Here is a 17,972-nt window from a genome sequence, read left to right on the forward strand (position 1 = left end):
AGTGGCTCTCTATTAGCATAAGATGAAACTTTGAATTTTTCAAGAAATTTAAGGAATTATGAAACCTAACTTAAGCCTCCCTTTCCTCTCTCTGGATCTGCCTGTGTGTAACACTGTTACGGTCTTCATCACACCATACTGTATGTAGTATTTACTTCTTCACATCTTCCTTCTCTACGAGATGGTGAGGACAGGACTGGGTCATATTTAATATTCTATTCACATGACCTAGAACAGGGCCTATCCTGATGGAAATACTCAGTAAGTGATTGATGACCATACAAACACAGATGTTTCTAACATAATTCTGTGTTGAAGTCAAGCCAAGGAAAGCATCTTTGAGGGAGAGAGAAAGAGAGAAGAGAAAGGGCTTTAAAAAGTGAATGGTGGAGTTCTAGGCACCTGCCTGGGAGGGTTTTCTGAGGATCAACTTAGTGCCCTTCAAATCACACCCCTTTAGAGGGCTATTACCCTGGAAGCAAGGTTGCAGCCCAGGGTGAGAAAAGATCAAAGAGGCTAATTTACATTTCTAAATCCCTAGGAAAGCTCATCTTCTGTAAAGAAATTTCCCAAAGGCAAGTATTTAGAATCAATAGAAGCTGGGTTTAAGAGAAGGCAATCAATGTGACAAGGAGCACTGATTAAACACAGCACCACTGACTGCAGGGATAACAGGCCAACGTATTGGTGACACAAGGAGCTGATACGGCTCCCTGTTAATGGCCTAGGGAAAGCAACAGAACAGGGGAAAAGCCCCTGCAACCACATGGGAGAACTCGATGAAGCTACTGGTTCCGAATCCTGGACAATGCAGCCATTTGGGGAGTGAGCCAACGGATGGAAGATCTTTTTATTTTTGCCTCTCCCTCTTTCGCTATCACTTTGCCTTTCAAATAAATTAATTCCTTTAAGAGGGTCAACCCTCACCCATTGGCAGGCAGGCAGGCATTAAAAAAAAAAAAGATCTCCATGGCCCTTTTTTATGCTAACAGGCTTTAGCTAAGAGAAAAGAACTTCTGGGCCAAGCATGGTGGCCTTGAACATGCCAGGATCCCATGTAGGCACTGCTTCTAATCCCAGTGGTCCTGCTTCCCATCCAGCTCCCTGCCTGTGGCCTAGGGAAAGTGACAGAGGATGGCCCAAAGCCTCAGGACCCTGCGCCTGCGTGGGAGATCTGGAGGAAGCTCCTGGCTCCTGGCTTCGGATCAGTGCAGCTCTGGCTGTGGAGGTCACTTGGGGAGTGAATTATCAGACAGAAGATCTTCCTCTCTCTTTCTCTTTCTCTCTCTCTCTACATATATGACTTTGCAATAAAAAGAAATAAATCTTTAAAAAAAGAAAAGAAAAGAAAAGAACATCTGTATCCCATGGTTCATCATGGAATACAGAACTAATCACACAGGCACGGACTTGAAGGTGTCTGTCTCAGGACACACCTCGTGATGCTCTTATCCCCCAGATCTAGACTCTGGCTTGCAGTTTGATGTGCAGCTAAAGTAAACACTCTCATTATGGAGCCTTCAAGGGTGTTCACTGGACTCTAGGTAACTATAGCACAGAAATGTAATAAGTTGTTCTTGGATAAAGCAGTGTGGATGATGCAAAGTCAAGAAGACAAAAAAGAAAACTTAGGAAACATCACACCACTGCTCAGTGTAGTCCCTGATGCTGCCTCGAGTAACGGCTGCTGTCTGATGTCAGAAGTCAGTCCCAGCTATGGATTTTCTTGGACTACCAACAATAAGCTTGCTTATGTAGGGTTTCTGTAAAGCATGATTTATTTATTTCTAAAGTTTGTTTGCTTTACAGTTTTACGTTCAATGGCAGTATAATCTAGAGGTTTGCACATACTGTTTTGGGACTCAGCAGATAAAGGGTACAGCTTTACCAATTGTAAACTTATTCCTGTTTTCTTGCAGATTCAAATTTAGTTCTTTTTTTTTTTAAGATTTATTTATTTATTGGAAAGTCAGGTATACAGAGAGGAGGAGAGACAGAGAGGAAGATCTTCCATCCGATGATTCACTCCCCAAGTGAGCACAACGGCCGATGCTATGCCGATCTGAAGCCACGATCTAGGAACTTCTTTCGGGTATCCCACACAGGTGCAGGGTCCCAAAGCTTTTGGGTCATCCTCGACTGCTTTCCCAGGCCACAAGCAGGGAGTTGGATGGGAAGTGGAGCTGCCGGAATTAGAACTGGTGCCCATATGGGATCCTGGCGCGTTCAAGGTGAGGACTTTAGCCGCTAGGCCATGCTGCCGGGCCCCCCAAACTTAGTTCTTAAAAGTTACATTCCATACCATAATCTTCAACAGTTACGATTTTGCATATGTGTGAAAAACAGAGTTACAAAGACAGTATGAGAGGTACAGAAGCTTCCATCCTCTGGTTCACTCCCTAAATGACCAAATGGCAGAGCTGAGCCAGGCTGAAGTCAGGAACCAGGAGCTTCCTCCTGGTTTCATACATGGGTGCAGAGGCCCAAGCACCTGGACCATTCTCTGTTGCTTTCCCAGGTACATTAACAAAGACCTGGATCAGAAATGCAGCAGCTGGAACTTGAACTGGCGCCGATATGGGATATAGCATTGCGGGCAAAGACTTAGCCTACTGTACCACCATACCAGCCCCCATATAGTTATGATTCATGAATCTGACTTCCAGAGACATCTCAGTGTCCTGTTTTAATAGTAACATAACTATTCTCTCCCACCTTATCCCCCCCCCCCGCCACTACACACCTTATTTCCTTTGATAATACCATCTTCAGAACTGACTTCTCCCAGTTGCCAGCCCATTCCCTGAGATGGACTACTGCAGGCAGGGTTGCTTATTGAGGCCCAGAAAGTTTTTTCTCCAATCCATACACACATTGCCAGGTTTTCTGGCAATGAACAATCATCTGATCCTTCCCTGGAGGCCCTTGTCTCCAACCAGGGCTTGACCTGAATATGTTTCTCTAGATTAGCCAATGACCTTCTCAACTGTGAAGTTAAAATTGTCTCAGTGAAGATAAATTTTTCAAGTTCCTTGGGAATCTGGGATGCATGCCTCTAAAAGAGATTGCCAGGAAAGACTCTTGCTGTCACTGGAATGGGTTTTTAATTTCTAGTTTACTAATACCAGTAGGGCTAAAGACAAGGACTGCTGGAGCTAGGGACCTTGAAGCAATGACAAACCGTCACCACTTCTCTGCTGTCAACCCAGGGTCGTGAGCTGATTCTTCTTGCTCAATCACTTCCAGGGGAAGGGTTCCAAGACCTCTGATTCTCAACAATTCCAGCAAATCTTCCACAGAACACTCGCCATTTTCGCCTTTTCCACAAAGCCCTCAAAACACATCACAGCCTGTGAGCTTTGAGCTGAACAGGTGACAAAGCTGACCTTCCTGCCTTCTCCATTATCCCTTTGGGACACTAGACCCTCCATCAGAGGAAATTTGAATTTCTTTTTGGATGAAGGGATTAAAAATTCAGTTAAAAGGAGAGGTATAGGGCTTAGCGCTGTAGCCTAATGGCTAAAGTTCTTGCCTTGCAGGCACTAGGATCCCACATGGGCACCGGTTCTAATCCTGGAGGCCCCGCTTCCCATCCAGCTCCCTGCTTGTGGCATGGGAAAGTAGTCGAGGATGGCCCAAAGCCTTGGAATCCGGTACCAGTGTGGGAGACCTGGAAGAGGTTCCAAGTTCCTGGCTGCAGATCAGCAGAACTCTGACTGTTGAAGCCGCTTGGGGAATGAATCAATGGCTGGAAGATCTACCTCTTTGTCTCTCCTCCTCTCTGTATATCTGACTTTCCAATGAAAATAAAATAAATCTTTAAAAAACACACACACACAAGAAAACAAGGTGTGTGGAGAACTCAGGAAGGGTGTGGGGGGGGAGGGTAATTCAGACACACCCCTGTTTCATGCCACATCCTGAAACAAAAGGATCAAATGTGTGGTTTTCTCATGCAAGCTCAAAAGTTGTTTCCTACAAAAGACTAACTTTTCTGAGGTCTAGACCACATTGCTCCAGGGTAACAGACACAAGGATGGGATCAATGAAAACACAAGGAACTCCAAGGCACCTTTATTTACCAACCCTACGTTAACCTGCCTCCTCCTCCCTCTCTACCTCTGCCTCTGGGGGATTTAAAGGAAACTGAATCCAGTATGTGCTGTCTGTTGTTCCTCCCCACACCCTCCAAAATGTGTGTCCAGAGCCTACATCCGAGTGTCCATTTCTCTTTGGGGCTACCATCATAGGAGAAATTCTTTTATTATGTATCATGACTCCAGCCTTGACTGTATTCTGTCCAGGGATACAGTTCTGCAAAACTGGTAGGGAAAAAAACTATTCTGGAGGTTATCTGATTGACTTCAGAAAACCAAGAAATCATTCCAGTCTTATGTACACGGCCACTAAAAATGGAAAATTTGGAGTACTCTAAGAAGCAGACTGAGAGGGACTGGAATTGTGGCTTGAGTGGGTAAGCCACTGCCTGGGAAACCAGGATCCCATATGGGTGTCAATTTATGTCCTGGATCCTCTTTTTTCATATCCAGCTCTCTGCTAATGGTCTAGCAGAAACAAATACCTGGGTCCTGACATACACTTGGAAAATCTGGACAAAGCTCTTAGCTCCTGATTTTGGCCAGCCTAGCCCTGATCACTGTGTCCAGCCATCAGGGCAGTAAACCAGCTAATGGAAGATAGCTCTCTGTCTCTCCTTCTCTTTCTGTAATTCTTTCAAATAAATGAATAATATAGCTTCAAAAATGAGATGAAGAAAGTCATACACAGATGGAACCATTAAACTCTTTAAACTTCATGGCTTTCTCTGTCAGGAATGGGGAGTCTTTTTCCTGCCAAGCAGCATGTGGATATTAATAGCATCATTCATGGGCCATACACAGTTATCAACTTAAAAATTAGCCTGTTCTAGATTTATTGAATTTTGAGACCTGCCTATAGTTAGTTGGCCATGGCAGGGCCAGACCAAATGATTTCATGGTTCTTATAGGTCCCAGCCCACGGTCTGGACATTCCTTACCCTGCTAGGTCAAGAATGCTCATTGCCCTTTTCACAGCATCTTGCTCCTTCCCTTTAGTCCGGGCCAGAAAAAAACTCCTTTTCATCCTGACCTACCTGGAGAGCTTCAACAAACATGATGAGCTACAGACCCCCAGAAAGTCACAGTACATTTTCCAAGGACTTACTTTCCCAGCAAGAGGTTGCTAAGCAGAGTAGAGCTGGTGCTCCTGGGCTATCAGGCAGAAGGTGAGTGTGGAGGATATAGACAGGAGGGAGCTGCCCCACTCACAAAGATTCCCTGCTCTCATTTTTTTTTCCTAATATGGATATGCACACACCTCCCAGGACTGCCATTGCCATGGCAACAGCAGAAGTTAAGGGTGAACAGGTTAGTAGAACAGCATGCTTTCTAAATTCTCCAACAAGGCCCTAGGCTGCGCTTACTCATGTAACAGAAAAATTTATGTTGACAGTGCTCCTAAATGGATTCCACAAAACTTAAGGAGCCTGGTTTCTTGGCCGGGGTGGGAGGTGGGGAGGAAAAGGGGGAGGTAGAATCAGGGATGGAGTGGGCAAAGAGTCTCCCCTGAGGAGCTGATTTTGTTAGAAAAATTGGGATTCCCCTATAAAACTAGGGCACACAAAATCTGTCCATTTTTTACAGAATAAAGAGATCTGGAAAATCAGGGAAAAAACAATGCCCAAGGGGACAAAGAGATAGGAATGTTTTTCAAAATCTTCCCTATATAAGCCAGCATTGTGGCATAGCAGGCAAAGCTGCAGCTTATGATAACACTGCCATCTCATACAAGCACAGTTCAAGTCTTGCCCATTTCACTTCCATTCTAGCTCCCTGCTAAAAGCCTGGGAAAACAGTAGAAAACAACCTAAGTATTTGGGCCCCTGCCACCCATGTGGGAGATCTGGATGAAACCCCTGCCTATAGCCTAGCCCAGTGCTCGCCATTGTGGCTAATTGGAAAATGAATCAGAAGATATTGCTCCCTCTCTTCTTGTCTCTCACTTTCAAATCAAGAAAGAAATCTTTTTTAAAAAAATCTTTTAAAAATCTTCTCTGTAATAGTCTTCCCACAGAGAGTTCTCAGAAGAACTTGTGACCAAATTTGAAAATTGAAGAATTTATTTATTCCTTATAAAATTATAAACAAAATGGCTGCCACTTAAACATTTATTTCTATCAGGTTTGCAATATAAGGATATTTCCAAAAGTTAATGGAAATAGAATTTAAAAAATAAATTTACTGGAGACAGTACAGTGGCATATCATGCTAATCCTCAGCCAGTGGTGTCAGCACCACAAATGGGTATTGGTTTGCATCCCAGTTGTTCCGCTTCTAATCCAGCTCCCTGTCAATGGCCTAGGAAGGCACTGAAGAATGGCTCAAGTACTTGGGCCCCTGCAAAGCTCCTGGCTCCTAGCTTCAGACCAGCCCAGCTGTGGCAACATCATCCATTTGAGGAATAAAATAGTGGATGGAAAATTTCTCTCACTATCTCTCCCATCCTCCTCTATACTTCTGACTTTCAAGTAAAATAAATAAATCCTTACAAAAAAAGTATTTCAATGCAAAACATTTTGAAATCCCTTCGTATTTTTTTTTCATAATAAACATTTCCACAACTTTTCCTAAGGTCCTTCAATCTATATGTATTATCGCATTTAATCCCTGTAATAACAGACAACATCATTATCTCTATTTTACAGAGAATGAAACTGCGAATTGGAAAACTGAAGAAACGGTCCCAGTAGCACCTGCATACTTAGTGGCAGAGCCAAAATTCAAGGGGAGTCACTGTGACTCCACGGCTCCAACCTGCAGCCATGATCTCTCTGGGTTTGAGGAGAGATTGTTAAATGTGTCTTCCTTGTACAGTTCCTAAGCCTCCAGAAATATCAGACAGTATCAAAAGCATTTTCTCTAGACTGATGCTTAAATTTTAGGGTATACCAGGATCACCTACAAGACTTGCCACCACAGACTGGGGCGCCCCACTCATAATTTCTGACTTGTTCCTAAAACTCACTAGGGAAGGTGCTGAAACTGTATTTCTAGGCAGGGTGGGAGGAGCTGCTCCTTGGAGGAGCCATGCTCTGAGAACCATTGCCTCCTCCCTGCAAACTAAGGTTGGTTCTCTAATTGTCTTAGTGGCCTCCCCTATCTAATTAATCTTCCACTTTTCTGTCCCAGATCTCCTGGGGTGTTGCTCAACAAGCAAATGTTATCTTTGGCGATTGTTGTGTGTTTTCAAATTCCCCAAGCTTTCTTGGAAATAGATAGTACATTCATCCCTAAGTATCTGTGGAGGATTGGTTCCAGGGCCCCCAGGATACCAAAAATTTGCTGATGCTCAAGCCTCTTTGGTTCAATATTTGCATGTTACATAGACACATCTGTCAAGCACTTTAAATCACCTCTAGATTACTTGTAATATTTAACACAATGTGAGTGATATGTAGATACAGTACAATGTTTAGGGAATAATAGCAAGAAAAAGTCTGTATAAGTTTAGAGCAGATATAACTCTCACCCCTCCTCATCTTTGTTCTATCAACTATCAAATGAATTCACAGGTACACAATTGATAGATATAGAAGGCCAACTGCACTGTTGCCTTCAGCAAGCCCTGAAATCCCATAAATTGCAGAGAGAGAACCCTAGAAGAGCCAATAGCAGGTAGCACAGCAGCCTGGACCACAGAAGCCCCACCAATTCTCTGGGTGAGCAGGCAGGCAGGCCAGGGCAGTCTTTATCAGCTCCCTGGATTCCCTTGGGGGACAGATCACAAGAGAGCATTCATTAAAATCACAGGGCATTCACACAAAAAAGTTGTAATGTGAGTGCCTCGTCCTTTAATGCCCCTCCCCCCAACACATTCCTGCATCTGAAGACAGCCACGTAGCTGTAGTCCCAGCCCTCCCTGTTTAACTAATTTGCTCCCTCTGCTCCGTCTCACGGAAAGCGGGGAAGGGGGGGATGGGGGGGAAAGTCCCTGATTCAAGTCTGCAAACAAAAGACATGATGCTGCATGGGGAGCAAGGCCAGTAATCAGGATTATCCACAGTAATGCCTGGCTTGTTTATCCTGCAGAAGATCTCCCCTTGGTGATGCCCTCACCGATCCCTTCAGAGTGTGGCATGTTCTAGCCCGTGAAAATCAATGAGTAGTTTAGTAATGAAGGAACAGCATTCATCAATGGAGGAGGTGGGGGGAAAATGCATGGGTGTGGGTGGGGATCAGAGCAAAGCAAGCCCCCATTCTTTCCTACCCCGGCTGCAGCTGTTGCAGGTGCTGCTGATATGAGATGAGTGGGAAACAGCTGGTCCACAGGAAGAGCTCAGACACACAATAAGGAGACATGGACACCAGAAAGAGGCCTTTGGGAAGCTCCTGCATCTTCACAGAGAGATACCAAGGGCCACAGAAGCAGTGAAAAGCAGGCTCCACTGCCAAGTACAAACAGCCAATGTGTTAAGTGGAAGCATTTGCCTTTTCTTCAGGCAGAAACTAAGAAGTCCTTGACACTCCAGTTCTAAGAGCACAGCTGGATGGGGGGGAGGATTGGTCACATGACCCAGAGTCTGTATCTGGGTCTAGATATGAGAACTATGGAACTCTAGCCACCAGATTATCAGCCATGGCCATATCACAAAAACAGAACCATTCCAAACAGAAGGAATAAGATAACTAGGTATTTACTAATATCATATGCCAAGTCTTACGTTTGGGCCCTTTTGTCCCTCCTTTAGCTTTCATTGTAACTGAGTAAGATTTTAATTGCATCCAACTTACAAGCAGGGTAAACAAGAAAATAGGAATCTAAACTGCTTATCTACACTCACCCATCAAGTAAGTTTGGGATTGGAATTCAACTGAGATGTGACTCCAAATCATAATCTGAATCTTTATAATCAGACATAGAACTTATTTTGAGTCCTAAAGCTGAAAAGTTAAAAAAAAATCTTAAAAATTAAAAAATAAGTGGAGAATTCTTTGAACTTCCTATTACTAGTACAGAGGGAGGGTGAAAAGCATGGTTGGTTCAGGGGCTCAGGTTTGGGGACAGCTGGGACATATATGTTCTGTCCAGTATAGTCCAAGAAGGTTGTACTGTCACCATCAGCAGCCAGGCATAGTCCTGGACAGAAGGTGTTTTACAAGGTAAGTAGCACAGGGGAGCAGTAGTGACCCTTTCCCTAAATAGGTTTTTAACTTCCTTTTCTTCATTTGAAAATGGGGGGGGGGGGCGGCGGGTAAGGGAAAGACAGCGGAAAGGCTGCTTATTGGTTGGGTTACTTCCCAGAATCCCTGCCACTCAACATACCCACAGGGTGGCTGGGACCCGGGTACTTGAGCTATCTCCAGCTGCCTCTCAGGATGTGCTGGAATTGGGAGCAAAACCAGAACTTGAATCCGGGCACTCTAATAGGGGATGTGGGTGTTCCAGGTGGAATCCTAGCTGCTACACACCAAATATCTGTCCTCTAACATCCTTTGGAATCTAAAAGAGAGACCTGGGCCAATCAATAGATATTTCTAAGTTTACCTTTGCCTAAGGATTATACATCACCCAGCATTATAAATGAGAAGGAAAATGTATCAGAGTTAGCTCTTGTCTTGCCAAACTGATAAACAATTTCTCCATGTGAACAAGAAAACACTTGTCATGAATACAAGCATGTAAGGCATGATTGCATGTAACTGCTTTGACTGATCGCTCTCAATTTTTTCAGATACCTCCTCATCTGGCAACACTGGGCAACCTGAAACTACTTCCTCCTCCAGTCGTCCATCACTTCACACTACCATTGGCAACGGGCTTGCAGATTTGTCAATGAACTTATTTTATGTTCTTCCCCTTGCCATCTGGCAGTATTAGCTCTCTAATGAATGGCTTCAATTTGTGCAACTCTTTTTTTGACAAATGTGACTTATAGTTGAATTGTGCAACATTTGAAAATAGCAAATACTGGCTGACTATAATCAACAAAGCCCCAAAAGCTGCCAACAAATATGAGCCCTTAGCTGTATTACTTGGGCAGTCTAATCATTTAAAAAGCACCTGACTATTCTTAGAAAGACTTATTTACATCCACATTCTTTTGTCATCTGTTATGTGCATATTTGAACTTGGTTGGATTTTTACAAGTCAGCTGTACTGTGAAGGTAAGTGCTAGATACACTTGGATTTGGAGCTAGAAACACAAAGGTTTGAATCCTACCTCTGCCATTTGCACACTATGTGAACTTACATGCATTGCTTAACCTTCCAGATCTTCAATATCTCATGTGTAAAACCTATATAATAAACCAACAAGTTTGTTGTACGGAATAAATAAGCCCGCATATGTGATAATTTGGCACAGTGAACAGGTATATCACGGCTGGAGAATTAGTAAATACTACCATTACCACAGTGTTCTATTAACTGAGGTAGACATCTTTGTGGTTCATGTCAACCTATAATCTTCTCTTCCTGAAAACCTACATAAAGATAGGCTTCCAAAGCCATGTTTTTTAGTTAAACTGCATCATTTAATGATTGAGCAAGAACAAAAGAGCTAAGGATGTATGAATTTCAGTAATTTTCCTTTGCTCACCTAGCTGTTGGGTTTTGGCCCAGCTTTGCAGATTGTCTTTCTTGAAACTATAGATTAGGAATTGGTCCCCATTGACCCTTCAAACTAAGAAAGTGAAGTGATCATGTTTGGCAATGTCCATATCAAAACAGTAAAAGTCTGCAGAATATTAATGTGCAGAGATCAGTGGACCCAACTTTGATTTGAACTCAGAGTAATGCATTGGTTCTAATCATTATTTACTTTCAGAGCTGGCATTGTGGTGAAGAACCTAGGCGTTTTCTGCCTTTTGTGATTCTGCCTTAATGGCTTGGCTGCAGGCTGTGTGAACTTCAGGCCTGATAGTCTACGTGACACCTGGCAGGTCACGTAGGCAGACCACTCCTCAGGAAGGAGGTACCTGGTGTTTGATAAGATTCACAGCCCAATAGCTCATCGATTTGTACTTTTTGAAAATTGCTGGTTTCAAACCCACCAATAGAAGCCTGCTAACTCATGACTGTATAATTAATAGCCTAAGATGTATAAGAACTGGGGGGCTTGGGCTCTCGGCCCTTCCCTTGGCTCTTCTGGCTCGCGCTTCTTTTGTCCTCCTTGTGGATCCTTGCAGCCTCGGCTGCGGCTGCCCCTCCCCCGCCCAGCCATGCTGGGCTGGGGGAGGTGGCTGGGAGACCTAGGCTAACCTGAATAAACCACCTTTTTGCCTCAGCACCGACTTCAGACTTGATGATTATCTGGGGGTTTCAAAAACCGGCACAACAGTGGCACAACAGATTAAGCTGCCACCTGTGATGCCAGCATCCCATAAGTGTCAATTTAAATCCTGGCTGCTGTACTTCTAGTCCAACTCTCTGGTAATACAGCTGGAAAGGAGCAGAAGATGGCCCGATTGCCTAGACCCATGCAACCCTGCCACCCTTGTGGGAGACCCAAATGGAATTCTAGCTCCTAGCTTTGGCCTGGCCCAGACCCAGCCACTACAGCCATTTAAGGAGTGAACCAGCAGATGGAAGATCTCTCTTGCTCTCTTTCTCTCATTGTTTCTCTTATGTCTCTGTAACTCCGCCTTTCAAATAAATAAATAAATCTTCAATTTCACTTCCATGAGAAAATCGATTTGTTCATTCCCATTCTCTAACTTCCCACATACACTTCTACTTATTTATCTACCTACCTACCTACTACCCTTCTTCCCTTTGCTTACTCTTTTCATCACGTGGGCTTCTATTGCTTTCAATTGAAAGATCTTTGGAAACAGTGTCATTTCTGTATGAGGCCATCAGTTCATTTTATCTGTGTGGCTTGGGTGACATAAGTATTTGAGAGGCTGATTATTTTTACACAGACTAAATACACACACCTACTCTTATGTTTTCTGTTTTCAACTCTTGAAGAACATTAAATATAAAATAAAAATAATAGTGCACATAAGAAAATCATATATGTATGGGAAAAATAAGGAAGACAATCAACATTCTTGGTTTTAGAAAAACAAGTCATTTGATTGTCTTCCAGAACCCAAATGAGAATGGAAAGACCCAGCTCTTTACCTGGTGTCGCACTGGATACCGTTGGCCACTGCTGATCAGGCACTCCTGGACCAGCCCGTAGAATGCCAGCTTCCTCCAGGTGCACAGAGCTGAGTAAACAGATCGGCCCAGAGAACAGTTAGACCACAAACGCCAACTCCAGCTCTCCTTTTACCCTCAGAAACTGCTGGCATTTGGGGTGGCAGAACTGCGGCTAACACACTGAGCTCCTGCTTGAATCTAAGCAATTATAACTGAGTAGTCACCTAGCATAAACAGCAGAAGCATCACCGATTACCTGCTATATCATTCTGGCAACAAACACATTCCATCTTTATAACAATTTTGATTTTCATGAGTGTCATGTGATGCTCGCAAAATCTAGCAGAATGCCCACCAGATGGCTAAGACCACTTTAGCAACCTAGGGCTGAAGCAGATAAGAGTTTGTTCTCAAAAGTCCCTTTTGTAGCTTCCCCTGCTTCCAAGTAGCCTACCAAAAAAAAAAAAAAAACAAAAAACAAGAAAACTCATCAAAATGATGTGCTAATAAAGGGTACTTCAAAAATTCAAGGGAACTTACGAAAAAAACTCATTATCTTTTCATTCTGCTTTTTCCTGTACTTCTAAATGAACCCTTACATTGTTCCAGTTTTATACTTAATTCTTAATCTCAATTTCTGTTTTTCTCTTCCCCATCATTTATGCATGAATGACCCACTCAGCATTTGCTGGGACTACAGCAGCCTGAGCGCTACAGTTTACACATCCCAGTTCAGAAGAGAGAGATTCATTCAGCATGAAATACTGCAGGGCACAACACATGGAATGGCAAGTCCTCAGAAACAAAGCAGATAGAACTAACTGCTCAAGGTAGAGGAATGACTATATTTATTTATGGGTGATTACTGTTAACACATAGTAGATTGCCAGTTAATTTTAGATGAAAAAATGGCATTTAAAGGTCAATATCCAATAACAGTCGATAGCTTTATCAAAATGAGAGGACCCTTTTAAATTAGATGTTCATCATGCAAACAAAATTCTTAAATAGACTAAATTTAAAGGGTAATGTGAGGCAATAGAGCAGGCAAACCTGCTCTAGTGGGTAGAGGACAAGGTGATCTATCAGATCAATATTCTCATATTCTTTGATTTCAAAGCCTGTTCTAATAGACATTTTCTCACTATGTTCTAATCTGTTGTTATTTTTTACACTACCCCAGAATTTCCCTTTTCCCCTGAATAGTAATATCCTTAAGCTAGTCCTAGATCTTACCAAAAAATTATTTAAGCGGTCTTCAACAAAAACTATGTATGGATTTAAAAAGGGTTTTTTTTTTCACCAAATAAAATTTATATTTTAATTTCATTTTCCCCAGACTTTTTGAGATACCTTCATAGAAGCTCAATTGGATTCATAAAGATGTAACTATCTTGGCGCCAGTTTAGCTTAAGCTGATTTTCAAAAGGATGCCTACATGATGGCTGAGTTAACCATATTTGTGAAAGAGGAATATTATTTAGCTTCTTCATTCCAGCATAAGTTCAATGTGCTACATTTAAAAGAAGAAACAGCATTTTACTTCTGATTTTTATGCTATTTAAAACCCCATAATACACAGGTATCAAAAACTTCATGTAAATATGGAATAAAAAGATTTTTATTTTTGGTACAAAAATTTGAAATTAATCTATATCATTTGCATCATGCACATTTTCTACCAACTTTTTGAAGATGCCTTATATACATGGATTTCAAAATATTTTTGCACCAAAATAAACTTCTTACTTAATTCTACTTTTAAGCCTTTTTGACATACCCTCACAATCTTAACTGAAACCCATTGAATAGGAGCACATTTTTTTTCATTTGAAAAGATGACAAGGAAGTGATATACCTAATATTTTAATCTAATGCATTTTAATGGGCTAAAATTAATCTTTTTCATTAATCCTACACATACTGTGTGAGTGCTCTTTTTAGCATCTGATCTAGCATCTGAAGATTCACTTAACAGTTGCCTCAGTATTTTGAGAGAAATTAAGTTTGGAGTTTATCTCTTATTTTAAATAAAATCTTTTTGGTGGCAGTGATCATCAGTTTCTTGGCTCTCTCCAGTTACTAACAGACACTCACAAATAATGAATCTTTCATGTGGCCCCACGGCCTGGATACTGGATCAGCTCTAGGAGTAATGGTAGTTAATCAATTACTGTCAAAGAGACAAAGTAGAGAAAGCAAAATTATATTTAATCTCAGTCTTGCAGTAATGCTATTGCTTTAGATTAATTGAAAATAGGCTAGATTTGGGCTCTAGATAGATGACAATAAGATAGTAATGGTGTAGGGAAGACAAGGGGACTCTAATAGGGGCAAATATAAACAAGAATAGCAATCAATTATTGGTTAATGGGATGGCACAGTCAATGAGAAAAAGTAAAGCAAGGCAGACAATGCACTATGTAGCATACAATGTATCCAAATCCAAAAACATCAGTGTTAGTTACAGTTTTTAAGGGAAGGATAAAAAATACAGCTGGACAAGGATGAAGGTAATTTGGAACCAGTTCCTTCTAGAAATTCTGATGAGAGGAAATGCACAGCAGCCCAGCTCTGTGATTTAACTGTCACCTCTTCCTTGCCAGGATTTGATAGGCACTTGGCACTAAGCTCTCTCAGCGTTTCAAGGAATAGTCACGGAGACAAAGGTAATTGCACCCCTCCTGGCAGAGACCCTCCCTAACGCTTCTCGGTTTTGATAGCAGCTTCCGGCCACAGCTGATCTGAACCAGGACAAGTTACTGCTGAGTGAGGGAAAGAAGGAACACATACCTGTGCATGCCTGCTCGCAGGGAGGCCGAGTAACGCCAGTCAGGGTTGGGCTGCCGTGGCTGCAAAATCACAAAGGGAATTTCCGGTTAAAAAGGCAAAAGGAGGAAAAACAAGCAAACAAAAAAAATGGCAAAAGGATGTTCCCTGGGACTACTGTGCATAAATGAGCTGCTCCCTAGATATTTTCAGGTATTCAACTAGCCTACCAAATAAGCCATTTCCTGTACAGCTTTAAGATGATCTCTGCCTCTCCATAACATTTGAGGAGAAAACTAGATCAGCTCTCTAGGGTTGCATGAGATTGCACGATGTCGCAGGGGCCAGCTTTGGGTTTGCCTTGCCTATTACAGACCAGTGTTCTCCAAACACTAGAGGAAGGGCAGATGGGAAAAACTTTCACTGCTTTGCCCTCAAACACCCCATGAAGAGAACATCCTCTATTCAGCACTCTAGCTCTCATGGGGCACACACAACTGCCTACACAGGTCCTGCTAGCCTGGCTGGACTGCAGTGGGCTGCAATCTGCTGCCAGCTTTGCAGACTGCACCACGCTTAACTCAGGATGAACGCCAGCTCCTGATGACAGCTCGACTTCCCACTGAAGACGAACACTAGAGAGAGAAAAACAAACCACTACAGGGTTTGACCTTGTTTTGCTACCTAATCCTTCTCATGAAATGGTGCTTGCTCCTTGTTCCTCCCTCAGTGCTTGGCCTTCTCATTCAATGACTGTTCACTAAGCTCTGATTGCTGAACAGGAATAGCTGATATTCGAGAGGACTGAGTCATTCGGTGCCACCTGTGTACTGGAAAGCTCTATTGCTCTCTCACTACAAACTGTCAGTTCAAGGTGGAGGGGACGAAGAGGAAAATATAGGCAACTAAAGACTATCTAAGGAATTATACGTTGGTTAGAAGTTATTCAGAGCCACCAGAGACAAATCAGCCACCATCACTTTCTAGTACCAATGAGCAAATTCTACCACGAAAAACTTACCACAGACTTCCTCCAGAGGTGTTTTCATGGGTGAGGATTAAAGTGGTCCTGTCACTGAATACTGAAATTCAGTTGAGTGGTAAGATGAGTGAGGGAGGGTGGGAGATACAGGTTGTATATGCCTCTGAGTTATAGTTATCATATTTGATAAAGTAAATCCACTGGACCACCAATAAGCTATTTCAAACTGTCAATAGTTATTGATTCTATTACAATTACGGTTCATTCAGGGATGCAAAATATTTCACACACAGATTTCCTCCTAACGCCCTTGGAGAAGGGAATGAACACCTCAACTTTCGCACAGATGTGGGGATAGCTGGGCGGCACTCAGAGATTCAGCCAAAAGCAAGGCTCAGGAAAAGGCCCAATTCTGGATCCTTGATCTCAAAGGGGCCATAGATCCCTACCAACTGCCTCTCTGGTCCTCTCCCATTCTGCTGGCGTGACAGGAGTATGCTAGCTGCTTCATCCTTGGTTTTCAAGTTCACAAAAGGCAAAGTAGCATAAAGCTCTCTACAAACCAAATAGAAGTTTCCATTGATCGGCTGTGGTTTTAGAGGCAATAAAAGACAAAATGCTTCTAAATCATCCTTAGAATCCCCGAAGTACAGCTGAAGTACTTTTCATCAGCCATCATTACCACCATCTCTCCCTTACCACCAGCAGCATGCGGGTTGGCTGAAAGAACTTTCCTTCAAGAAAGACAGGGACATCTGTTGGGTAAAGGTTGCCAATTTTTCTATGATTGAGTAACATTCATGATGAAAATTGCTGAAAGTTGATCTCTGGGATGAAATCACCAGTCTTATTTTACTGAAAGGCCCAATTCTGGCGGGACTAACCAGGAGACTCAGTACATACACAACCTCCCTTCCTTAGCAACAAATTTCATGTGACATGCTGCTATTTTCTGGAATAAGCCATTGGCAGCAACATGCTTCTCAGTTTCACTTACCTTAGGAGATTTCTTATGGCAGTAAGATCACATAAGGAAAAGCAAAAGAAGACAGTAATTAACAGGTTTTAAATAGCTACACAACACTAGACAAAGGGATAAGTTCTTTACACACACTGGTGTGTGTCTTTGTTGGGCCATAAACTCTACAAAAGGATTATATCTATATTGCTCACAAGACGTGAATATCATCAGATACTTATAAATGTTTCAAACCCAGCAGGGGTTTGGCATTTGAAATTTTAAAAATGTTGGCATTCTGGCATTTAAAAAATATTTTCAAAAAACTATCACACAATATTAATGGTAATGTATTTAAATTACAAAAATGAGAAATCCGATTTTCACAGAAACTAAGCCTTTCGCCTGATTGATGAGTTTGGCTGATCTTTATATTAGAGCTTTTTGACAGAAAAGACTGTTTTAAATGTTTACATGCAATGACACATTTTTTTCTTCTTTCTCTTTTTTATGTCTGTTTCCAGGTATTGGGTTTTTTTTATGACTTGAATTCTTTAAATTTTTTAAGATTTTCTTTTGAAAGGCAGAACTTACAGAGAGAGAAGGGGAGACACACACACACAGATCTTCTACCCACTGGTTCACTCCCCATTGGCTACAACAGCTGAAGTTGAGCCCATCTGAAGCCAAAAACCAGGAGCTTCTTCCAAGTCTCCCACGTGGGCCATCCTTCACTGCTTTCCCAGGCCATAAGCAAGGAGCTGGATTGGAAGCAGAGGAGCCAGGACACAAACTGGTTCCTATAAGTGATACCAGCACCACAGGCTAAGGTTTAGCCTACTATGCCACAGTGCTAGTCCCTAAAGTCTTTATTTATTTTATTTGAATAGGAGAAAACAGGAGAAAGAAAGGAAACAAATACATACACAGATCTACTACTTGTTGGCTCACTATCCAGATGTCCACAACAGCCAGGGCTGGGTCAGGCCAAAACCAAGAAACCGGAGGTAAATCTGAATCTCCAATATGGATGGCAATGACTCAAGCATAGAACTATTACAATTTTAATAGGAC

At 42.3% G+C, this 17,972-nt stretch overlaps 1 protein-coding gene across 1 annotated transcript in view; it reads right to left on the reverse strand.

Moving 5' to 3' along the window:
* The window catches only part of PCDHAC2 (protocadherin alpha subfamily C, 2), a 41,456-nt gene that overhangs the window by 14,768 nt on the left and 8,716 nt on the right, over window positions 1-17,972 (reverse strand). Inside the window, exons 2-3 of the mRNA XM_040975451.1 lie at window positions 14,983-15,041; window positions 12,169-12,257 (exon numbers count right to left, since the gene is read on the reverse strand). Of these exons, the coding sequence (XP_040831385.1) occupies window positions 12,169-12,257; window positions 14,983-15,041 (148 nt within the window). The remainder of the gene's footprint in view (window positions 1-12,168; window positions 12,258-14,982; window positions 15,042-17,972) is intronic.

The sequence above is a fragment of the Ochotona curzoniae genome, unplaced genomic scaffold (assembly GCF_017591425.1).
Source record: "Ochotona curzoniae isolate NIBS_2020 unplaced genomic scaffold, NIBS_Ocur_1.0 contig_1, whole genome shotgun sequence".
NCBI classification, from domain to species: domain Eukaryota; kingdom Metazoa; phylum Chordata; class Mammalia; order Lagomorpha; family Ochotonidae; genus Ochotona; species Ochotona curzoniae.